A 27370-nucleotide genomic window follows, 5' to 3' on the forward strand; every position below is an offset into this window, starting at 1 on the left:
TTTCTGCATAGTGTAGTGGAAAATAAAATTGTCCCCGAGGCTCTTCTTTGATATTGCATATGATTGAAGTACTTCTCAATATGAAATATGTCTACTACAAAGCCAGAGAGGTCACGTCTGTCACAGACAGTAATAATGCTAGTGGATGCTAGGGGGTATTGTCTGTATGTTTATAATATTGTATAATGGCCCTGCAGGTTACATTTCCTGTACTTGCGCCCTTGACATTGCACCACTACCAATATCAACGATCGGGTTCATTTACAAAGCTAATGAGCACACAGTTAAAGTGGTGGTTGCAACCAGAACAAATTAGTCCTTTGATACGGACAACCGATACTTCATTTTTTCCCCATCTTGTTAACACCCAACGCAAATTTATTTACACAACGAAAACGCATACTGTATAATATATTAACAACCTTTGTATCTTATATTATTTCGAAATGACACATTGTTTTATCATTATGGTTTCAAAAAACCGTACTGTATCAAAATCTATTGAATTTTAATATCCGTTCAAACAAAAAATCTTATTCACTACGATTCCTAGAAAATTGATTATATGATATGATTTCGGTATAAAAATTTGCTAAGCAAAGATATAGGTGCATATTTTTTTCAAAAACTTATAATAAACAAAAACTCTAGTCGTTTATATTAACAATCGTTTTTGGGATTTTATTAAGTTAAAAATAAATGTGTATATTATATGTAAATTAAAATTTATCATATTTCAATGCTAAAAATTATGTTAAAAAGTATCGTTTGTATCAGATGTTTTGAACTTTCAACTTAAAACTGCTAACCACCATTCAATTCATATTACATTTAAAAAGATAGAAACAAAATTTCGAATATTATGCTCCATAGTGTAATTTCTTAGCACGTGTTTTTATTGATTAATTTTAAATTACAAAACTACTGTTTTGGAGAGTTTGTGACTAACACTTAGATTAAAATCTCAGGTGGTTTTCTCTAAAGGCTAAACCCCACACCGTTCGGCTTAACTTGGCCACGTTTTACGGTTATAGTTTGCCACCCTGACAACCATCTAGACGGCCACTTAATTTCTATATAAATACCAACTATATAATTTAATCTCTCTTAAATGCTTAGCTCTCGGGTATTTAATAACAATCACCTTCCTCCTCACCCCTAGGCACTAATTAGTATTATTCATTTGGTATTTAGCCTATGTATTTTTCCTTGAAATGTTTACAAATAATTGTACAGTTTTTATTAAACTCAGTAAAAACTTGATATACCGTACTATTTTAAAGGTTTTACGTGACCTACAAATCTGTACCTAATTATTTTTATTGATTTTCATATATTTTACTAAATTTGTGTTGCCTTGTACGCTTTAAGAGTATTAAAAAAACATGTTAACCTACCTTAAGGCTTAATACGCTAAGGTAGTGTATCCTAATAATATGTAAACTGTAAAATGTGCAAAAATCTAGTCAAAACTATCTGTGCACAACAATAAAACGTCATTATTGAATAATAATGGTTGTACAACGTGGTATAACATTTGAATATGTTTTTGAATAGGTCTTGAAGATTAAACTTCAATAAACTTATTGTTTCGTACTCAATATACGATAAATAGTGTTCCAGTCATTTAGAGAATATCACGGCCCCGGTTTGCGTAACAAAGAGAATTGATTTCAGGACATATGTTTTCTTTTACCTTACACAAAAATAGGTTGCGGAGATCGCGGTTTCAACGTACTTGGTGACTATGATAAAAAGGTCTCTGCGCCACGTCCAATTGAAACAGTGTGTACACATAATTTCGGTCCTTTCGTTTCCCCTGGGCCTCGTTTGTGCGGCTGGCCTCTTCCTAGAGGATATTCCCAAACCAGTCGTTTGGAAACGGCGACGGTCAACACCGCCACTTCCACCGGCAACTAATAAAGAGGGACCGGCCGAGCCAACTCCCCTAATCGTGTCCGCCCTACCGATTCTCTTAAATTTCGGAATATATTTTCCGGAATATGTTTCGAGCGACGCAAGTTTCCGGTTGGCTTGAGCTTTTCATCCTTTTCGGCGCCAAAGGTTAATGAAGTGAAACGGCGGCCGCCGACGATTATATTATAACAACAATAATACTATTAACCTGATCCACTCGTTTTTGGCACCTCATAATATCTTGTTTTGTTTCTAGACATTTTATTATATTTTCATTTAATCTAATAGTGCGTTTGTTCTTGTACAGTTCCCATGATACGGATGTCGGTAACCGGTACGGGTGACGTGACCAGAGGTGGCAGCGAAGTGTTCTTCAAAAGCGGAAGCACATTAGAAATCGTCTGCAAGGTAGTCCATGCCGGTAGCCATAACGGATCAAAGGTGTCGTGGTACAGAGGACGACAAACGATTTCCAACGGAATCGCCGAAAGGTTAGTACATACTTACTTAGATTCATACTTACTTGATTAATTGTAGCCCTGCAATACAAAGTGGTCCATTTACCTCAGCACGTTAGATTGCCAATTTTATGGAAATGTGTTTATTGACATTGGTTTACTTGGTGGAAGATTTTGCATGACATTTCACTACAATTAAACCTTCGTCTGGGTCTTTTGCTATAGATTTTAGTCTATTTCGTTCAGACTATACATACATTTTTATAATTTTCGATTTTATTTTTGGAGTATAATTAAAACTGAACAACTGTGTTTAAAATTTTTTAGTTATGCAATATTTCCCATTACGACTTAAGAATTTTTATGTATAATACATGAAGGACTTTGAATAATTATATTTTTTTATAATTTACAATGTAATATTTAAGAATAGTATAATATTCTAGAATACATTGTTTATATGATTAACATTTGTATTTGTATTCACGTTGTAACTACAAGTTTCTACCATTTTCTGGTTGCTTTTGTAATAGTTAAATAGACATATATAGATATTAAAATTAATGACACTTAACAAACAATATATTATAATAATGTGTTTTATGTCTATTTAATTATAACTTAGGGAACTTGATAATACATCAATGATCAATCTAAAACATGTAGTATAAATTATAGTTCAACTAACTACTCTATAGAAATATACTCGTTTAATTAAATTTATTTGGTTAATATTAAACTAAAATAATATATAATAAAATAATTTATAATAAAATATTATAAATAATTTATTTATAATTATCCAAATTCGTTACTTATAATTTACAAAATCGTAATTAGTTTATGACGTCAGACAAATACATAATAATATGTATTACCGAAATGTAATATCTCTTTATAATTATTACAAGCCAAATCTAAAATTGACCGAATAATAAAGTGTTCTTTAATAATTTAATACAAAATTCACAAGTAATATTTGTTACAAGTGCGTTTTTGTGTACAAATTAAGATATGTATAGTAATATATATCTAAGCACCTTCTACATATTAGTTGTCAAAGACTTATATGTTTATATTTATTTTTATTTTTATTAAGAAACAACAAAACTTTTTTTTTCCAAGTAAGAAATCACCATCATTTAGCCGATTCTGGGTATCTCAAATATCAATTAGACGTTTTTGATAAACACTAATTCACAATAATTTGTAAGTTTTTTTTTCATTAAACTTATAAGAGAGAAAAGCTGTACAAATAAACAATACATTAGTTTACATTTTTATATTAATTGATTTAGGTAACGAGGAATGAAACAAAAAGGTTTTTCATTATAAAGAAAAATATACCGGGTTTTTTTACTTTCCTTTCTTTCGGTATAATATTTACTCAAGGCTATGTGAACTAGCCTTTATGATGATCCGTTCAGTCAAAAATCGATTAAGTTATCGTGCCCATGAATGACTATTCTTTAGTATACTCTAGGTCAATAGAAAAGGAAATCTATTCAACTTATTTAACTTTACGCCCAATTATTCATATACATTCATTTTTTAAATCAATTTAAAAAAGTATATTGAACAAACTAAAACTATTTAGTTGTATCCTTTATGTTCCACGTCGTTTATTTATATACTTATTTAAAGGTAGAATTGAGCAAGTATTAACAGACGAATCTCTATCTAGTAAAAATCGTCCATAGAATTAATAAAAATTAAGGATTATAGTTGGATAAAATTTTAAAAAAAGTCACTATTATATTGAAAATAAAACAAACATCATTTGTTATTCATAGTGTACAGTCATAGTTAAACTACATATGTAACTACTATATGATTAGTTTAAAATATAATTGTACAAAATAAAAACAAATTAATTAATGCAAAACCACATGTTATATATTATTTTGTTCAATATTATTCATCTACAGTCTTAACAATCTCGTTTTCTTCACTTAATTGATTTATCATTGATATCCTTACAATTGCTACAAAAACAATTCGCAATCATTCATCATAATAATTCCACATGGAAAAAAGTAAATTAATGAAAAAGCAAAAGTTTATAACTTTTCGTCCAATAGTGAGTAAAAGTTCATAATACTTTCAGATAGTTTCTAATATGAAAACTTTTTGGATTACTATTTAATACATTAGGTCTAATACCAATAGTACAACTATTATTTATACAGACATTTTAGAAAGATTTGAACAAAATATAAAATAAATTAAACGTGTGGAACGTATCATGTGTTAATTAAATCGATAACTGTTTCAGTATCCAGATAAAATCAGAACATTTTATTTTTTTTCAATCAAAATCTCATGTTGGCCAATGTTGTTCACCAAACATTGCCAATCACCGCTCAATATTGTCATATTATTCATCACCTGTATGCCAGGCAAAAAAAATATATTTGTACTTTTAAATTATAGTACAAACGTTATTAAAACGGTTTAACTTGTTTATGGTCAAATTAGAATATATTTAAGACATTTTTATAATATTTTTGAATTTTTTTCATTGCGCTGTCCCAGTAAGACTTAACATGTTTACTATGCGCTCTAAGTTAAAAACAAATTAGAAAACTAAAAAGAACTATAGTAGTATATTATTCTATTTATAAGAAATATTTTTGTAATATTTATTGTTTTGTTGTTGTAGAACAAACAGCGATCCCAGCTGTACTACTATAGTTTCGACCTTGAAGATTAAGCACGTGCAGAAAAAACACTCTGGAAACTACACATGCTTGGTTGGATCGCAATCAGCGTCAGCGGCGGTTACCATTCATATTCTAAACGGTAAGTTCGACAATATATTTTGATGTCATTAGATCAATCATGCCGTATATTCGCATTAATTAAGTATATAATAATATGAAGGAAAGTATTTTACTTCGGCCGATGTGTTTAGATTCACCGGCCAATACTGCAAACCGAATATGTAGATGCCAAATTGATCGAAAAATCACTCTACCACACACAGTTTGCGCAAGTTTGATTTGTTTTGCGATCCTTAGGCGATGGAAATTTGTTTGATAGCTTGAAATATCTCGATTTTTAAATCGAAAATGTAAACGATCGTCGTTCCGTTGACGATTAAAACTCACTATACGTTAGTTTTGTGTACATTCTGTACATTCTGTACATTCTGCCGATTGTGTGAACGTTTCCTTTCCGAATGGTCTTTGCTCGACGTACACTAACAAATCGTCAATCGAAGCACGTAGCTGTTAACTGGCAGAAACTGCCATAATGGTATACGTTTAACGGTTTACGGTAAACACACTTGGAATGCGAGTTTTTATCAACTGCTGGTGTGTAATGATGACGATCCAAGTACATTGTATTACAGCAGTAACCGGAACGCGGTGCATTTTTATTTTGTGGGACTGTGGCCAAATCCGAAAGGCGACGGTGTGAAATGAAAAAGGGTGAGAGTTAAACTTCTCGGTAACAACGTCAGCGGGTACGCTTTTAAATATAAAACTTATCTGGTCTGCATATAGTCGAACGAGCGAAGGCCAAGTTTACAAACTAAATTTATGTGCGGCGTGGGACTAGCTAAGAGAAAATGGAAAAGAAAAAAAAAATTACTTCGCCCCGCGACAGGAAGTGTAACAATAATAAAAGAAAGATAGCGAATTATTGCCGGATAAGAAAAATGAGCATTGCCATGAACTAACGATAGTAAATTGGTGGGCGACTTCTAGCAAAAATTACAAAATGTACACGAAAATTACACTTTGTACTTCATAGTTTAGTTTCATCAAATTAAAGTGCTTTGAAAATAAAAAAACATTACTTTTTCGTAGCTGTATTATGCTGTTTTAACAAACAACTTTAAAATTTAATAAAATATTACACGGTTTATGATTTTAAAAATATATGTGACATTAAGATAATACTATTTGAGATATTGTTTGAACGGCAAAAAGTTCAACAAATCACTGTATATATTTGTCATAGAAAGGGTTATTTTAACAATTGAAATTGTTACTATCAAGTATACCCTTTTTTACACAACTTGGCGTTAATTAACATAAAATTAAACCTAATTTTGGCCTATGGGACAAAACCCACACACAAGAAAATTCAATTTAATTTTAAAACGTAAAATGAAAAAAAAAATGTTATTTGATTTATTATAAGTTAATAAATAAGTCCCAAAAGATTAATAACTAATTATGTAACGTGAGGTAATGTTAAATGCATCATTAATTTTCAACAATTATCAAATCCTAGGGGACCATGTATAAACAAAATGCCATTAAATACTTTATAATGTAATTATAGTCATATGTGCACGTAGAAAAATAGTTTGCTTCATCAACAAAATGATTTTGTTCACAAACTTTTTGATTACACTGAAACTTTTATACTTAGCTAGTCAACATTTTATATTTTTAATTTTATGACCATTTATGACGAACAATATCGATATTGCAAAAATCACAATAAATTATATGACATATTCGGGTATGATACTACAGTACCTACTCGTATATAACAGAATCCAAGAAATGGTAAAATATTAAATATATTTCTTAAACAAAAAAATATAACATTATGAGAAGTAATTCGTTTATATAATCCCCATAGAATATTATATTTATACTATTAAATAACTTTCAGATAATTGGACGTCCGTGTTTATTAGACTATAAACGTAACTAAAGTAGACATTTCCTATTAACAATTTAATTAATTTTAGCATAGCACAACTCTGAAGATGGGTTCCGAAACTTTAACACCGTATTACCCTGGCCTGGGCCATCCGACTTTTTCCTTTTCCTTCGTTATAGTATATTATTATATAATACAATATATTATAATATTCACATTTATTTATACGTGCTGGAGTTGGTATTAATGCAATAATATTTCCATCAATACAATGAAAGTACAACCAATATGTAATTGTATACCGAAATGTGAAATATTAAAGATTTTTTTTTATGCAAACAATAAAGTATACATTTCTCTTGCGTCCATTATAGTATAATAATAATAATAATAAACATATAAACCATAATCTATAATCTAAAACATATTTTTCTAGGATGCTCCGTGTAAAAGACTACCGTAGTGTTAAATGAAGTGTTTACAATGTAAAATCCACATTTAACAGATGGCATTTTTTTCTTCTTCTATAAAGGCCTACAAAGGTTGTTGCTTTTACGATATTATAAATAAATCGATAATTTCAACAAATAGTTCCTTTGGATAATGAATACTGTAACATTCTAGGATGACTTTCTGTATATTATTTAAATAATAACTATGCAATTATTTTTAGATTTTAATTAAATATATATTGTTATCTCAAACAAGTCGAAAATATTACATATAGTTTCTATTTTTTTAGAAAACCTAGTAGCAATAAATAATTCAAGAGCCGTCAACGACACTTATACATCCTAATATTATTCGATTCTGGTCACGTAGAATTTTTCAAATTTGTCCTTTCTCGCCATAACCACCACTGCCGCCTGTCATTTTGTTGTGTTGTACAGGATCCGCCCCATTAGGCCAGACCGAATCAAATGGTTGTCCGTGCATCAAATAATATGCATTACTACTTGGGTCAATATACTTCTGATAAAAGACATATTAAAAAAAAAAAAAACAATAAAACCTAATATTTAAAGGTCACGATTTTATGTAGAATCTTTGTTTTTAATTATACGAAATTTACCATATTGAAAAAATAACACAAATATAGTTTTATAGTTGTTTTATCAAAACAAAGTGACGTCTTTGTGGTCTCTCTAAATCTCAAAAGATACATTAATAAGTTAAAATGCACATAATGGTGTTTAATTATATTTATTCAGTATTCATATATTACATATGTACGACGGCGTTATATGTAGGCAATTGTGCTACGCAAGTGCTATGAAAACTTTTTTAAACCAGAAATATACATTTCTTAACTATTTTTTTTTATTATAAAGATTTATTATAAAGATTATTATAAAAAAAATAGCTTGTTTCATTTATTGTTATAAAAATCGAGTAAATTCACATTTTTGTTTATTCCATTTATTTTTACTTTTTTTTCTTCAAATGTCATCTAACCTACATAGCTTATTTCCAATTGTTTTCGTCCCACTATGATATTACAAACCTGATTTTTGGACCTAATCGGCCTTCTTTTGTCATACAGCACACCTGTCACCCCCACTACTTCATCAGAACAATGCTATTTGTCCTATTTGCCATTTTTTTCTTGTACTCTTGCTTATAACGGAATTTACAAACATCAATATTTAACACTTTCTCAATAAACTATTACAATTTTAATTTTAACCCTTATTACTAAACTCGCTGAATTTTCAATACAAAAAATCGAACAAACAAATTACAATTGAAAAAACAATTTGGTTCATAAAATAATATAATTATAATACAAAAAAAAAATATTATTAGCCAACTAAAAAATAGTTATTTTGCTTAGAAATCTAAAATAAATAAATTAAAATGGCAAAGTATATTAATAAAAGTTTACATTTTCTACGTTATTTACACATCAACGAACACGTCTAATAAATTGATCCAATGCATTGTTGTTTTTTAAAGCTTAACATCCCATAAAGCAGTACTACTATATTAGTTATTGTAATAACTCGTAAATTGTAAATAACAATATTTTTTTCTAATAAGTAAAAATGTGAAATTTTTAACATAAATAAATGGGTGGAAAATGTGCTATAAGTCTTTTGTTAGATTTTTCTTTTATTCGGGACGACTGCGAGACAAAACTAATTAGCTGGTGGATAAGACAGATAAAAATAACTAACTCATATTAATTAAGTCATTTTTATACCAACCCTCATACAAAGTAATATACATACATATATTTGCACGTTCAGCGATATCATCCACTGGCTAAACAACTGTTGTGCAAATAAGTGTAAGTAATATTCTTTTGATGTCAGTATTCAGTCATCCGTTTGTCATTTTATGAATTTACTTTATACTTTGTTCTTGATATAAATACCCGTATAGGGTACATACTAGTGAAAGTCCAAAATTAAAATTATTATTAAACTATGTAGTAGTATCAAAACATGTTTATGTTTTAGTATAAATATTATATTAATATAACTATTGATGAAAATATATTGTGTATATTAGTTTAATAAAAAAAAACAAATTTAACTTTAGTTTAACTTTAGTTAGCGGTAAAATCACTTTCAAATAAACGCGTCGGCGAATCTGTAATGGTTGAACTACAAATATCGATATAACAACTATACTTAATGACAATAATGAGCTTGAAAATGTATTTTTAGTATTAGGGTAAACACTCTAATAGAAAATTTTATATGTTATAGACCCACATTACAAATTTTCAAACCTTAAGTCCTAACACTTTGCTCAAAAAATAGAAATAAAGAAAATGTTTCCACCCCTTTTAGGAAAAAGGACATAGAAATTTTTTTAGTTTGTTAACGTGAATCGACTGTATTTTAACTGAAGAATAATCTATAGAAATTTAGAACCAATACGACAATTATGAAAAAAAGTTATAGCGTGTCGTAATTTTAAGTTAAACATTTGACATTTTTTGGGTGTTTTCCACGATTTCGAAGGGTGAACTTTTCTACTTTTGACCACCGAAGTACCAATCGCATACGATTACGGATCGATGCTACTTAACTAAATCGGTCCACGGAGAAAAAAGCTATCGTGATTTCGGCAAAAAAAATATATATATCAAAGCTAATAATTTAACAGAATAAATATTTATATACAGGTGGCCCTCAATGATTTGACAAATGAAATAACTTTTGTTCTCGTGAATATTTTTAAGATTTTTTTTTAATTCGTTTATACTCATTTGCGCTATAAGCGCCACGTTTTTTACTGCACTTAACTATTTTACTTTTTTAAATATTTTTTTTTTTTGTTACGTTTTTATTTTTATTTTTAAGATATAATAATAGGAGGTAGAGTAATGTGCGCAGTTAAAAATAGATCTACGCGCTTACTCTACTGCACTCTACCTCCTATTCTACCCTTTACCTTTAATAACTTAAAAAGTAATTACCCATATCTGGTTATAGACCAGTCAACATTTTCAGCAAACTATTTTTAATAAAATGACCATCTTGATTTTTTTTTTTTTTTTAATGTAACAAAAAAATAATTTAAAAAAGTAAAATAGTTAAGTGCAATAAAAAACGTGGTGCTTATAGCGCAAATGAGTATAAATGAATTTAAAAAAAAAATCTTAAAAATATTCACTAGAACAAAAGTTATGTAATTTATCAAATCATTGTGGGTCACCCTGTATTGTATAACCACATGTAATATCTATATTATTGTTAAAGTAAAAAAAAATTGTATAAATAAGAAAAATTAAAAGCACTATGGAAATTGGACTAATGTATTTCAAAGAACAATTATTTTCATTATTTTGTACAATTCTGTCGGTAAGGAGTTTTACCTTTTCCTCTTTTAATTTTCCTTGTTCACTCGAGTATTTCGCTAATATAATTAAACGTTTAACTTAAATAAAACAAAAGTCAAGCTACACCTCAAAACTTCTCAGATAAATGTATACTTTTTTATAAATTTAATGCCGTATTTAAAGTAATGTCGAACCAAATATTTTATTTTTTCTCTTTAAACGAGAACTTTCCTACCGCAAATTTAACGTTAAATGTGTAATTCATCCTGCCATAATCCCCCATCGAGCTTAACTATAATGTATATGTATACAATTGTATTAATACAAATGTGTAACATGAAACTCTTGTAGTATCTTCCTGCGTTTCCTGAAGCGTATATTGCAAACGCACGTGCTTTATAAACCCTAAACACGTTTATGGTGTTTCATTCATCCATGTACACACATACATTCGTACATCTATCTATGTATCTATATATAGAGTGAAAAACTGTCATTATATTCGATTCGTACACTGTGCCAAAGGGTACATCCCCTGTGCTCATTCTAAATTTATCCCTCCCTCTCCTTGTTTCGTCCCGGCATTCGGCAATGGCGTATAATGTGATATAAACGGAGAAACAACGACTTTCGGATGTCCGGCCTCCCATTCCTATCAGCACAGTCGATTTGACCGTTTATAGTTAGCTGATAAATCGACCCGATTTTTCACACATTTCCCTGCGCCTACTGATACCCGTCACACGTTGCTACATATACATTTTTATCTGAAACCTCTTCCTGTCACTCTACCGCGACCACGGATGACGATAGCATTGATGGTACCAAACACTACACAAAACAGCACACGTTGAGTTAAAACCACAAACATTTCGAACTACAAAAATAATTTTAGTAAACGACTTTTTCGTAACATGTCCTCTAGAGTTTACGTTTAGATATTTCTTTCAGATCGAACCACAGAAGTGAATCTAAATGGACTAAAGAGTTCAATACATTATTTCAATTAATTTTATCGCTTAAAGTTATGGTTAAAATATAAAAAATATATAACTTGCTAAATTTCACAATATTATAATATCAAAAGACAATTTAAATAAATTTGTATAAAGCATTGGATTGTTAATAGTTTGACTTTGAAATATTTACTATTAAAACTACCACACGAGTAATAGCATTTACTAATAGTACAAAACTATTTTTAAGCAAATATTACAATTTATGTTTTTTTTAATTCTGCATAATGATCTCTATTTAATATATGCATTTATTTAAGATTTTGGGCATTACATTATTTTGTTATATGTTAAAGTAAAATGTATAAATTATTAACTACTGCTATGTTCTTCCTTTCTGAGAAAAAATCTTTTAAAAGTAAAATATTATATTTATAGGATAATCTGCCATCAAACATGTATAAGATTTAGCGTATAAAAAGATCTGTTATAATAAACCACATTTTTTGTATAAAGAAAATAAATCCAAGCATAAAAAGATTATGCATTACATCTTGTAATAGTGTCGACCTTCCCTATGAATTCCTATTTAGAAAAGTAACCAAAGTAAATTTAAAGCTTCTGATATTTCTTTATACGACTTCTGATAACCTATTTTTAAATAAATCATTTTTCATTTCACCTATCTTTGTTGATTAAAATAAAAATAAATTCTTTTTTCATATCTTCATATTCACTTTTTTACTAAACAACACACTCCAAAAAAACACTGAAAAATCACTCCAAGAACAAATTTGGACTTGAGAATATACATATAAACGTAATTTACACATATTATTATATATATTATACATAATAAATATTGTTATATAATATATTACTTTTTTTGCAAAAACAAAAGAATGTACCTTATTCACAAGGCATTTGATGTTATCGAAATACGCAGCACAAATAAATTTACAATAAATACACATAAAAAAAAATTCTGTAAAAATATACTTCGTAAATAAAATTGCGAATACTCATTTTTAAATTGTCTGGAGTTATTTTTTTGAACACATACAGATCAATACTATAAACACAACTTATAGTATAGATAAATACAATTAAGATACAAATACACCATACTTATATTATAACCTATCATATTTTATGACCAAATGTATAAATAAATAACGTCGATCCTTGAAGGATACACCATGGACCCTAGTATATTATACCCGTACATCCAATTATTCATAGGACTATGATAGCACACAAACAATAAATGTTAAGGTTTGTAATGTAATGTTTTATTTCAAGCAATAGACAAACATTTTTGTTCCAGTAGTACATTTCATAAGTACTAAACACACATATATTTATATGTTTTTCCAATTAAATTGGATATTATCAAAACTTAATAACGCGTACCTTTTACTATCATTACAATTTAAATAAAAAAAGACTATTTTTCAGACGACTCTGCAACCACCACGAAAGAGCATTTGCATGTCTCGTTGAAGTACCGAATCAATTTTTTTTTAAATTTAACATCTTTATCCCCATCACCATTTTGGCGCAATTCCTTTTTTTTAACCCTTTAGATCCGTTGCAATGTTATATACATTTTTCGACGCTATCCGATAGAATTCAAAAAGAAAAGCCAAAGGAAAAAATTAACAATGTAGACATTGCTGATAATTAATCTGTTTTGTCATCGTGACACCTCAACAACAAAATAATCGATACATTTTACAAACTGAGGGTGGTAAGCTCCTACAAAATATAATATTATCACCTACACAGAATATTGATGGTATATTACCGATTTTTCAAATAATCTATTAAACTTTAATATATATTTCTATTACTTTCTAGTTATATATTTTGTTAAATAGGTAAACTGTTAAATTTAGTTTAAAATGCAGTTCAAATATTAAAATGAAAGTTAAAATTGTAACTATTTAAGTTTAAAATTAATCACTTATTCAAAAAAGGGGAAAAGTCACAATTTCTATGAAAATGACTTAATTGGTGGCGAAACATTTTGTACAGCGAGACAAAAAAGTTTTTATATCAAAGGGTCAACACCTATAAAATATGCTTTCAAAAATCTCATTTATTTATGAAACGGAATAAGGGTAATATATTATTATATTAGTTATAGTTAAATGACTATACAAATATTCAGTTTTAAATAGTTTGATAAACGAATTCAAAATAATTATGAAATTCTATAAAATAGCGAACAAACACAATCGAACTGATTCACAAATTATTCATGATAAACAATAATTACACGAAAGTTTGTGCGCATACTGAAAAAGTCGGCCTATTTCATAGCACGATAACGATTCATACAAAAATACTTTGTCTACTTTGTGTAAAGTACTTTGTTTGAAAAAATTGTTTTTCTATATTCTCTAGTATGAAATATAGTCGATAATAATTTTGTAGGAAATGATGAATTTACCATTTTATTTTAGTTATTTGTATGATCAGGTAAAAAAGTCAGTCATGTAGAAGTTTGCATGTAGCCGTACATAAATAATCTAATAACGATAGATAATAGGTTGAATTTCAAAATAAAGGAGCTATAGTAGCATATTATATTTTATAAAACGTTAAACATCATTCATCTTTTTCCCAATTTCAACCTAACCTCTTTGAAGTTTAGAAAAAAAATTAAACCGTACTCGGGCTTGTAAAAAATAAAAGAGATTTTCAGAAATTTGATTATAGTCGCTCGCGTGCCCTTCGAAAGGATCAAAAAGCAATAACCAAGATTGTTTTAATTTCGTTACAATGTATCTTTGTCATTGTCATAATCGCGAGCACCCGCAGTCATTACCGCGGCGGACAAATTATTGTACCGCGTCGCGACCACTGTAAGTACAGTTGTCATTAAATCCGAAGGCGACGAAAGTTGTATTTTTTTTCGATTGCCCCAGACAAAGCTGACAAGACAGTGATAAAAATAATACCTCGTTTTCATTTTTCCCTTTTATTAAAAAAAAAAAAAAGGTTTTTAATAAAATGAAATATAAAAAAAAAAACCCTAGTTTGTGTCGCTCCGGTGTTTTATTGTTTTTCACTCTCTCTCTCCCACAGTCGCGCCAAACCGAAACGTGTTGTCCTTTCTCACGTCATGTCCAGCAGCCATTAATATCGGAGATTGAATTATTCAAGTTTGACACACACACATACAAACGCAGCAGCAGCACACATACACAGGACATATATTCACTGCGCAATCCGTCACTACGGGGGTTTGTAGCGTTTGTCAGTTTATGGACCGCCGATTTTCACCGGTCAACACCATTAATATCGCCACGTCGTCAAACGCGAGCCGTTTGTATAACAAAAAACGATTTCTTAACGACTGTGCTTGTCCATAGTAACAGCATCATTTATATTGTTATTAGTATAGAGTAACGTTGTTGAGCCCCGGCGAGATGTACAAAAAAAAAAAACGCTTGACTTGGGTAGTCACTATTTTGTTCTATTAGCGCGCGACACAACAGCAAGTGTGTGTGCGACTGAGAGAGAGAGAGAGAGAGAGAAAGAGAAAAAACACACAGTCGCTAAATCAACATCGAAGCTAAAAGCAATTTTAATCCGATTTCAACGAACCGAAAACAAATCGGTTCGTTCGACTGTGCAGAACACGACCTGGCGCAGGTCTAGCGGACATGTTAACAATATAGCACCACAATTGGATAATATTGTACATCATGCATTACGTTTTCCCCGGAAATGCTTGCCTGAAAATCGCTAATAACGTCGGTGCACTGTAGCGTCAAATTAAAAATATTATAGAAGAGTGGAAATGCTGAAAAAAAAAATCACCTGACATTATCACCTAGTAAAAATTGTATATAAAACACACTAGATTACACGAATTTTACGTCTCTTCGCTATGATAGCATTGCTATAGCTGATATATGGAAAATGGGTACGTCTTTAGTTGATCCCATTAAGCGTTTTAAAATATAATAAAAAAAAAAAATAGCATTAAGCAAATAATTTATTAGGCTGTACTTTTGAACTCTGGCCAAAAGTCACACATAACTTTCGGTAGGTTGTACTTAACTATTATGTCACATGAGATACTCTACAATGTATCATCGGTTATTAAATCAACTGAAAGCTTCACGCAAAATATTTATTTTCATCCAATTCATCCATGTTTTTCTTAATATGATAAAAAATTGTCAAATACATCTTGACTATTCGCCATTTGTTTCAGAACTGTTTTAATCTGGGTTTAGCCGCAATACGTACATCGTAGATTTTTTATTCTTAATACTTAAATTTGTGTATATTGATTTATTGCTTGTAAGTAAACAGACTTCTTCATTATTTATGTATTGCATAATTTACATTTTCAATCAAATAAAGTACTGCGTACAAACAAAAATTAATATTAGATCGTATACCATAACGAGAAATTATAATTACATAAAATATTATATTTTTCTGTCGTGGTTTATAAATTTAAATAGACAATTTTATTGGTATAATATTTAATTTATCAAAATTACTCTAACATAAATATAAATCTGTATAAATAATACTTAAAAGTTCCGCAGAAGACGAAAGAGTTAAATATTTTATGGTTTTTTTTCTGTAAAAAATTTAAGTACTTATACAATAATTTGAGTACATATTGTCGCTTTGAATTTCAATATATTTTAATGATAATATGTTATAATTTAAGTTTGCATTACTTACATAAATTAAGTTAGGGTAACACCTTTCTCCCTCCTAAACTGTCGAGAATTTGTATTTTATACACAGATTTAAAACCATTTTGTATAATAATCTTCGTTCGGTGTCAACAATTGGAAGATGGCCTCGAACGTTTATTTTTTTTACAGGGGTTACTTTTTTAAACGTGAATTTGATACTATTACCTATTAGACCTGGAGGAGGTATAGAATTTTACCACTATATTTACCACCCCTTCCAAAAAAAATACCTATGAGCGCGCCATTGTATTAAAAAATTACCTAAGAAGTCAATAATGCTTAAAATTTCTCCAGCTTAACATTAATAATCCATGCGTTGTTGTATGAATAAGTTAAAACTTTATAGTTCAATAATAAACTTTAAGCATTTGAGCATTTTATTTAAACGACTACGACTATCCTAAATATTTAAATAGAACTCTTAACTAATACAAAGTACCCTTTTTAGTTAAAACTTTTACGTTATAAGTTCAGAACAAAATAAAATATTTATTGTTTCATTAAGTAATTAAATTATAATTCAACTATTTCACTGTATATTACTTTATTTGATTTTAAAAATGCGTTTATTAAAAGTTTAATTTATTTTTAACGTTTTGTTCTATAAATTTAAATGTATAAAATTATTTCAGTTTCTTTATTACTCATAGTTACTAATATATAATTGACCAGCTATAAATTGGGTAATTCATTATGTAGCTGCGAATAAATGCATTTTTTTTCAAGTATACGATTTTCAACCTAAACATTAATATTATTTCGCAATTTTGAAAACGTTTCATTTCGAAGTTACAGTTCACTATCTATTTTTATGATCTTTGACACCAACTCGGGCTGAGCCAATTATGAATTCGGTGACCTTACAAAACAAATGGCGATGTATCACAATCAAACTCTGTAATGGGCAACGCAAAAACCGCTATTTTGGTTCCTGTTCGATACACAATTAAGTGTGTTTTCTACCCGGGTCGCGTACTCAATTTTGATAAACCAGAAGCGTAGAACTTATAGTTATACGCTTACAAACATGCTGGGAAAAAGTGGGTTTTTTTCGTCTACAATAGCTGATTACAATCCTTGGGAGTTTCAAACTTACTTTTCGCATACCAGGCTCGTAATTACTTCTGAGCACGTTTCAGTACATTATCACCTCTACACCATCTCCGCAGACCCTACTCGAATCAGTCACGCTTCGTCGTCTACAATCTACCAGACCCTTTGACACGGCGCACACTTTCCTTAGTCAGCGCTTAATATAATGTGCAGTGTGATTCCCAAACTTAGAAACAGCAAATAATCCCCCAAACGCCACAACGTTAGCCAACTGCAGTTTATTTAATACCCTCACACATTGAAACTATGTTCGCCTAAAGCCTTGCGATGATTATCAAATTATTTATTTCCACTCACGATACAAATAAATCAATTGTTATTTTTCAAAGTTCAATAAAATATCAAACACGCAGTTAAGGGCTTACAAACGTACATGAAAATAGAACCCACTAGCCTGATCTTGTTTTATTATTGCAATAACACATAAGATTTTAGTCATTTGATGTGTGCGTGTAATGTGTATAAAGTATGATATGGTATTTTTACATAATAAGAATAATAACGTAATAGCACTTTTATCTAATTTAGAATTTTTCAGCATGGAACATGCTTTAGGCTTGGCCCTCAGCTTGAAGACGACACTAAATAGCGATACTAAAGTAGCGCAATAACTAAGCAACAAGATTATTGTGTATTTGACCAGAACGTATAATTAAGATTATACTATCATCATAAATCGCAAGGAGATTGTAGATCAGAAAAAATCACTATTCAGGAGCCAGCAGGCTAAAGCATATTCCATGTTTTATAATTTTAGCCGTTGGACTTTAAGTAGACTATACTTTGTTTAAAACACATTTTTTTTTCTATATCTTTGATCTCTCTTAGCAAATTCCCAAGCATGGCACGCCTCTGCTGCCATGTTAAACTTATTTTACTATCGTTTACTAAAAAAAAACAAAATATTAATAGCACACACATTTTTACTTCCATTTCTTCAATATTAAACGAGATTTATTTATATCAGTTATTGTGTTAAGATTGCAATTGTTTTACACATACCTACTTTACTAACGCGATACATTTTTCATAACACTATGCATGAATAAAACAATACCAACGGGTAAGATACCGGCTAGTCAGAAGACGCTGAATTCGTTAAAACAATGTTTCCTCGGTGCAGCACAACCATAAATCAACGTAGTCCTGCGGGATATTCAAGAAAAATCGACATAACGTATCTCATCCTCTAGGAAGACAAATCCAATTAATAACCTCTATGTAAAACATGTATGAACAGGGCTCGCATGAGTAATATCTTGGAGCTATATTTATGATATTGAGCCTCAGCACGGCCAACATTGGGTTTTACATATAGCGCCGACGGTAGAATATCAAGTGAATAACGAGTAGTGTTGGGCGTCCATCTCATTGGCTTGAAATTCGCTTAAAACGGACTCTGCGGGTAAGAGATCCCATCGAATAACTTAAGCGATGTCTTTAAATTTTATGTTTGACCTGCTTTTCCTTTGGCGTTTTTTCCTATGGTCGATAATTCTTAGTATATAATTCACTCGGGTACTTGTACAACTGGGTCTCGATTTATATTTATCTATGTTCGCTACACATGCACAAAAATGACAACATGTATACATGTCATAATTAGATAGAAGTAAAACAAATGTATTTACCTGACTTAAAAATACCCGACAAAATATATTATACGATTATACTATATTATACGATTTGTTAAACAAGCAATTATATTTAATCGATTTAAAGGGCTTAAAGTTTAAAGTGAAACATTATGGGCTATAATCTACGAGGTTGTCATACTTTAGGCAATTATAGTTTACCGAATACTAATAAAATATTTATTTGAAAACGCTTGGGGTTTGATCTAGATATAGTCTAAGAATATTTAGATACAAATAAAAGACACATCTGAACCCAGATAATCAAAATAATAAGTTCCACGTACGTCGGTACATTTAATAAAATAAACACAAAGGGGTTGCATGAATGCTTTATTATAACTGTTTAATTAATCTGATTATAGTTATCACAGTTCACAGTGTAATATTATTTATAAATAAAAACTTAATAACAACCTAGTTAATGACAACTTGGTTATATTAATTAGAATCATGATAACCAAGCATGAAAACGAAATTGATAAACAAATATTTACCTAAAATACCGGTAAGAAAACAATTTTAAAATACCTAAAATATTCTAAAATGTTTACCTTCCCATTGGCACATTACAGGAATGTTGTCGAAAAATAAATGCATGTTGATAACATTTTTAACTATATGGTATTTACTGTATAGTAAGTGTATGGTGTTATACTTATAAAACTCACATATTACTTACTAACATGCACACACGAGATTAATAATTATGCGAAGCACTCTGTGAATTTTCGACACGCTTAAAATTAGCTTTATTTATTTAAAACGTAAACATCGCCATTTCTCTTAAAGTTCTAAAATAACACTTTTGATCAAACAGTACTTATACGCAGTTTACTTGCGATCGAAACATCACCGACAAACAGCAACATTCATTGTTTGCCCGATCAAGTTGCAATGTTGAACGCAGATCGTACACTTGTCTATCAACACATAAGTTTAAAATTTGTACGCTGTTTGCGTCTTCAAAATACAACTTCTACTTTGTAGAAAAACCGAAATGATAGGCCAAAGTAAATGCTAACCCAGCAAGTATAACGCTCTGCCGGTTGAGTTTCACTGTTATTGTGTGTGTAAAACACTATAGCCGCCACTAGAATCTAGATGAATCCGACCTCATTTCTGCCGGTCGTAGAGTACGTTACGAGCATAAAAAGACAATTGCTTTTCCTGTACGCAACAATAATAAAGTTACCGTCGAACGAGTAGTTTTTTGAACAATCTGCTGGTTCGCAAAACGCGGTGACCATATTTGAATAAATTATTTATTCTTTTACTACGGAGTTCCGGTGAGTCGTGTGAAACTTTGGCCGTGATTTACGGGCCATATCCGGCACAGGATCTCTCTCTACTGCTGGGTGCTTTTCGTTTGTTTAACCGTCTCCGACGACTCGCAGAACTACTGACTACAAAAGGTGCAAAATATGACGTTGTAGATAACGCCTAATAAAACAGTGGCGCACAGCGGTCCGTAAACGGTGTCTCAGATCACCATCTGTCTCAAAGTTTTTCCTGAGCACGTCCCGACATCGTTATCTTGAGTAAAACATCACTCGCAAACGACAAATTATCCATTACAACAACGGAGACGCTTTCAAAACATCGCTTTGGGTAACTATAGAAAATATGGCAGCCATACATAGAAGCCATGCACGTCCATTACGCCTGTCTGCCGGTTACCGCTTTTCATCGATATCCCGGTAATTTATTTTGTAAACACTCGTTATACATAAGCCTAATATATGTATAAACAGTTTATAAGATATATATATATATTTATAAAATATGTGTGTGTATCCAAGAACGATAAGTGTTAGATATTAACACGTTTTTTTTTTATGCCGCCCAACAATAACAAACAACAACAATTTTCTACATTACAATGTTACTAAAACGTTTTTCAGATGCTCGCGTTATATTTAAAATATATTATCTCTTGCTATTTACCCATGTTTTTTGATGTTATAATTGTAACTATTATAAACACCTATAAAATAAATGTCAAAGATAATTAATTATTAGCCATGGCTGCAACTGTTGAACTTAAAATGACGAAGATAACATGAATAATTATGTTTCATAACATTTTTGAGAAATAAAATTGGAAATCAAAGGGCTGGAAAAAAGTTTTAATGTGCGGTTATTGATAATATTGTTACCTTTTTTTCCTCGGACACTAATTATTTTCACCAGTCATCACTAAATATAATTTAAACCAACCCAATCACTACTCCAATAAAAATTGTTAAGACAGTCGTAAGGGGTTGTGTATTAGAACCCATTTAGACAATAGCGACGATGGACGCAGAGTTTATTGTGCTTTGTTAATTCGTCTTGACAGTTTAACGCAATGAATGTGGTGGGTAACGTATATTTTGTAATAAATTAGTTGCGCGATGAAGACAATGCACTTAAAAGCGTTTTGAGTAGGGTCAACCACATTTGCGTGGTTTGTTTCAACAAACAGTGCCGGGGGAAGCCGATTGGAACCTAAATAAAATAGCGTTGACACTGATTTTGTTTTTTCAATGCTCTCAAGTAACAACTGTAATCTTCCTATTCTTTCGTTGGATTCCCAGCGGATTAACTATACGAGGTTTACGATATTATTAAAATCCCTATAAAGTTTTCCGGGGTAATGCATTTTCTCTAGCGCTCTAGAGGTCGGCGGCCGGTGGTTAAGGCGGGAGCGGTCGTGACAATAATGTCCCGGACGCCAAGTGCATTATACAGCTTAGGGAATTGTGCCGTTCTATAGGTATGATAATGTATGTGTACATATATGAACACAGAGACGTATACATAGAAATAGTACACCGGTACGCCCATGTAGTGTACATTTTCCGTCGAACGCGCGCACGCGGCAGACAAGAAAAGCCCGTTGTCAAACACACACAAGCGTTCACCGTACAGGCGACTCGCCATGAATAATTCTCGGTCGAATGGATAATATTCGCGAGTTGCAGCCGCCAACAAAGTAAATATGCATAGAAAATCCCTTGCGCAAATCGAACGCTGTAATAGGACACTTGGCCCAGGATTTCCACGCCGGAAAACTACCTTAAGTACATACAAAGAATAAAAAAACATCAATGGGAATACCGTTGGCCGTGTGAAAACATGGCCTAAAAGTGAATATTAGCTCCGTTCGATTGTGACCCGAACAACACCGGAAATAACCAAACTGGTTCGTATAGAATTATGTTGACGTGGTCTTGGAATGAAAACAAAAAAAATACTTTTTCAACTCTGTATCAGTCAAATACGTTGTACTTACTCATAATACACCATGTATTTCCTAGTCGTCGCTCTTCGATGAACCGGCTATATAAAGTTTATAAATTAGTTATTACTGCCACTGTCTCTAAAAAATAAATAATATGTAGGGTACGATTTGAATTTCAAAATTAGATAAAGCTCCGAAAAATATATTACAAGATCAGAATCGTCTATTTTAAAATAATTATTGATATATTTAGGTGATGTTAAATGATTATAAAAAAAAAATGGGGAAACGGAATTTTTATTTTGTATGTAGGTTGTTAAGAGCTAAAGAATATCCCTAAGGTAAAACTCATATGACCCTCGTCATATTTTAAAATCTAGTTATTTTTATATAATTCAATTCTGTGGCATTTTGTTATGGCAGAAGTTGATGAAATGTTTTTTTTTCGATTTTACTATCTTTACGACTACGTTAAGAACATATTTCCCCAACTAACATAGATAATCTCAAATCGAATTATAACTACTTACATATCACTGTTGCTTAAAGCACCACAATTTCTAATACTGTCAGTTTACTAAATATAAAACAGCGCCATGAATAAGCAAAACGATACTTAAATGCCGTTTTCATTATTACATTTATTTCTTTACTTGATTGTATCAACTTGTCTGACTTGTTTACCTTTGCGCATTAAACTCAAACCACAGTTTTACACACCATATAATACACCTGACTATAATTATTGCCTGCTTAATCCATATTAATTAAACCAAGAAACTTGGCTGACGTAAGCATAATTAAACATTTAGTTCCACAAACGCTTAACTGATAAAACCATAATTCACCTGTACTTTCCATAGGTAGATATTATTATGTATTTAATATGTTTTATTTCTATGCGTGTACCTATCTAATATTATTTTCAAAACTAAATTGCATGAAACAATTGTTACAATTATTGAGACAATGATTCCTCATAACCCTGAAAATGATACAGCTAGGTGGATCTAAAAATTTAACAGGAAAATAAATTGTAAATTCACCTAGATTCTCCCTATGGTATATGTGGTCGTACATTTTTAATAATATTTTTACAGAATGACAATTCTAATCACAAAATCATTAGAGATTTCTTCTAAAAATTGGAGGCCCCTATAAGCCCTTTATTGAATGCAGTTCTCGGATGTATCATAACCAGTTATTCAAAACCAATTTTGGAAGCAAAACATATTTTAACTAAAATTCAGTGATGAAATTTCCACAATGGGAATTTGATATCCGATTCCATTCGTAACGATCGTATACGTCAATCTAACGGTGTCAAAATGACTTGATACGAAAATTAATATTTGAATCATAAAATTATTTCCAAATTCCAATTTATCGGTCGTGATTTTATTTTTATGAAAAATTATAAAAATAATTTTACAACATTGCGGGCACTGTGTAAAGTATCTAAATGACCTCGTAAAAGTGCGTGTAGTATAACTACATCGACAGTTATTAAGTATTTGCATAAATCGATTCAGTGAACGCACCGTAAAAATAATCCATCGACGACTCCGACCGTTAACTTGCTAAAGTTTAAAATCCATTAAAACTTAGATATTTTATAGCCATTACCTACCTATAAGTTTGTTTTATCGAAATTTAACCACACTTAAACCGTGCCATATAATAATTTCTCATCAACTTCACCGCTGTCAGTAATCATTATTTTATAGAGAAGATATTTTTTATAGATGAGAACTTCCTAATAGGATTACTGTTTGCGTTCTCTAAATATGCCAATTATTTACGTTATGATTAAGTTACTTCAATAATAATTTGATTAAATTTACTATTGTTTTCAAATGAAAAATATAGTTATCTACATGCATATGCGGGTATTAAATTTTAAATTTAGTTTTTTATAATTATACATACAAGTGTTAGTTATTGTTTTTTAAAAATACAGTAATTTCAAATTGTATCTTAAATTACATTTTTAAATAAAAATTCTTATTCGTGATTACTGTTTAACGTCCATGCGTTTTAAAATATACTTTTATTAATTAATAAAAATAAACTTATATTTGGTAAACCATTTTTTATCCAGTTTCTCAGATTCCCTATTGGTAAGCTATAAACCCGCATTTGATACAAAGTTATTTGTATTGTAATACAAAATAATAAATATATCAAAGAAGGGCCTTCGATTAGCAATACTTAAATTACAAACACGTAAATATTTCACAGATAAAAAATTACTGAGCCAACATGTCCAGTTATCAATAATGGTCTGTTAATAAAATAATGCGGGAACACGGAAAACGAATATTTGTTGACTTTATTAAAGCATAAAAAACAAAACCAAATAAGACAAGCCGCAAGCGTAAAGTTTATATTTTGTTACTGTCGAGACATTCTAAATGACCAATTTCTATTAGCTCTCGCCAGTCCTCAAAAAAACAAGCGTCCATTTATTATTCCTAACCATAGTTTTGGTCTTGGGTGTATTGTCCTGGTCATAACATTCGTTAAGTGGAAAAGAACATAACGAATAAATCAGAAAAGTCCGTACTCCAATTGTTCAAAAACAATTGGTCGAAGAAATCAACTTCGTGAGGTTGCAATCATTACTAATTGCTAATTAGTAATTAATAATATTATTTTTCAAACATACGATTGGAATTCACCGACGTTGCCAACGTCGAAATAACTGAAAATTAAAACTTGTTTTCAATTATTCTTCAAATTTATTAAAGTAAAATTGTAAACTTAGTTAAACTAACTTATTTTACTCACTCAACTTACTTCCCTACGCTATTGTCAATGATTGTCTTGTTATGATTTTGTATCGCACATGCAGCTGGTGTGTAAGTGAATGTGCGTCTAAAGTGTAAATAAGAGATGTTATAAAACATATCAAATACGGGATAGAGAAAGTGGAGAGAGGCCATTAGGGAGTAAATCCCACTTGTATGAGATAATACGAAGAAGAAGATAATTGTGTAAGACAATAATTAGTTTTGAATTAAGCCTGTGAACAAGTAGCATCAAAAGTCAAGTCAATGCAGCAAACCGCATGGAAGGATAATCCACTTGCAAGTTGTCTGCAAGAAGTATAAGATTAAGCTAAGTAAATGAATCGTTTAAGACTTAAAACGAACCACACATTATTTACTTTGTTCTAAAACAGTTAAGTTTACATAAATTGTAGCGTACACATGAATGGGCAACAATCTACAGGGTGATTTTTTACAATATCGATTTATTGTCAACAACTTATTGAACGCTTAAATATATGATTAGACGTTTCATATTTGGACCGGACAGGAAATAAATATTCTTTCACAATAATCACATAATAATATCTACAACTCTGATATCAACTGACAATAATTGTTTAATTCGCAGCTGTATTAACAAATCGAATGAAGCTTATGTAGTTACTATTATTATGAATTATGATGTATCTTAGATGTGATAAGCACAGATTTCTAATAAAAAAAAATAGTCAATGTACCGATTTTTCTGTTTTTTATTTCACATACTAAAATAATTCATTTTTACACATCAAATTTGACATAGTATACGTCTAAAACGCTAATAGGCACCTAAATTAATTTAAGAACGTAGTACTTTTTTTTTCTTGTCGCTCGTTCTAAATATTTTTTATCCCTCCAGTAAAGCGATCTCTCTCTCAGTTATTAATTTTGTTTTTGATGCGAAGCTCGAAAGGTATTTTTACAGTTTGCTATTGTCTAAATAACAAATTTCAATTAATTACGCAATAATGTCAAAAACTAAAAAAATGCGACAAGTAAAAAAAAAAAAAAAAGAATGTTAAAAAAAAGTTTTCTTACGTTCAAGGAATTTAATAGAAATACTTTAGGCGAATAAAATGTAGCGAATATCTACACGAGCAAAGAGAATCCTCATTTTTCGTTTTCACAATGATATCTTTTAAGAAATTCAATTGTGTGCTACGGGTAATTCGTTGGATTTACCCACAAAGACCCTTGGTGGCTGCGTAAAATTACCTTAATAGGTTTAAGAGACACATACTCGTAAGTATATTATAATACTTAAATATGTGCAAGAACTAAGAAGACGCGGAAAAAAATATGGTGGTTATTTTATAATTAAAAAAAATATTCTTACACAGCATAAAAAGGGGTAGTTCTAAAGAAACCCTAACAAATACTAAAATATAAAAATGAGCTTAAAGTAAACACATTATACAATTACTTTTAAAAACAAAGCTGAGATATTAATGAAAATGTCCTGCGCTCTTTTGTATACTGTAGTACACAAAGATTTTAAATAAACTTTTAGCGATTCTGATTAAATATAAATAAATTCTACCCATTTTTTTCTACTTCTCGTCTGAGTATAACTGTTCAAAATGATATTATAGTCTTACACTATAGGATTTAGTATAGTAAATAATCGATATACAGCTGATATACTCGACGTTTCCCAGGGAATACTTTCGTTTACCTACATTGAATGCTTCGACCAACAAAACTGATATGAATATCAATTGACTATACATTGTTTAATTGTATGTACAAACCAAGGATTTTTACTGAAACTCATGCCAATCACACGTCCGGTTATAAAAAAAACTGCTCAATGGCGTTTAAAACAATTAAAATGTATTAAAATAAAAACTATACTTTGTATTCAGTAAAAATCAATAATGACTGGCTACCGGATGACCTTAAAAACCAATACGTTATCACTTAGTACACTTATAGTACCTAGTTAAACTCCAGCTCGGTTCTTTATTATTTAATCAAATAATATTGCGTGTAATAGTGAACGCTTTAAAGTTTGGTTGGTTTGATATTTTTTTTTCTACTGTGGTAAATAAAATATATTTTTCTTTCAATTAAAACTATGACACAGGGCACTGCATGTTTA

The 27370-nt window shown here is 30.3% G+C and overlaps 1 protein-coding gene across 1 annotated transcript in view; it reads left to right on the forward strand.

Moving 5' to 3' along the window:
• The window catches only part of LOC126846657 (zwei Ig domain protein zig-8-like), a 157376-nt gene that overhangs the window by 126075 nt on the left and 3931 nt on the right, over positions 1-27370 (forward strand). Inside the window, exons 6-7 of the mRNA XM_050586363.1 lie at positions 2225-2408; positions 5038-5177. Coding sequence (XP_050442320.1) covers positions 2225-2408; positions 5038-5177 — 324 coding nt within the window. The remainder of the gene's footprint in view (positions 1-2224; positions 2409-5037; positions 5178-27370) is intronic.

The sequence above is a fragment of the Adelges cooleyi genome, unplaced genomic scaffold (genome assembly GCF_023614345.1).
Source record: "Adelges cooleyi isolate 19-005CV unplaced genomic scaffold, UGA_ACOO_1.1 ACOO_flye_CR_arks_rails_tigmint_CR_PRNA_9, whole genome shotgun sequence".
Classification (NCBI taxonomy): domain Eukaryota; kingdom Metazoa; phylum Arthropoda; class Insecta; order Hemiptera; family Adelgidae; genus Adelges; species Adelges cooleyi.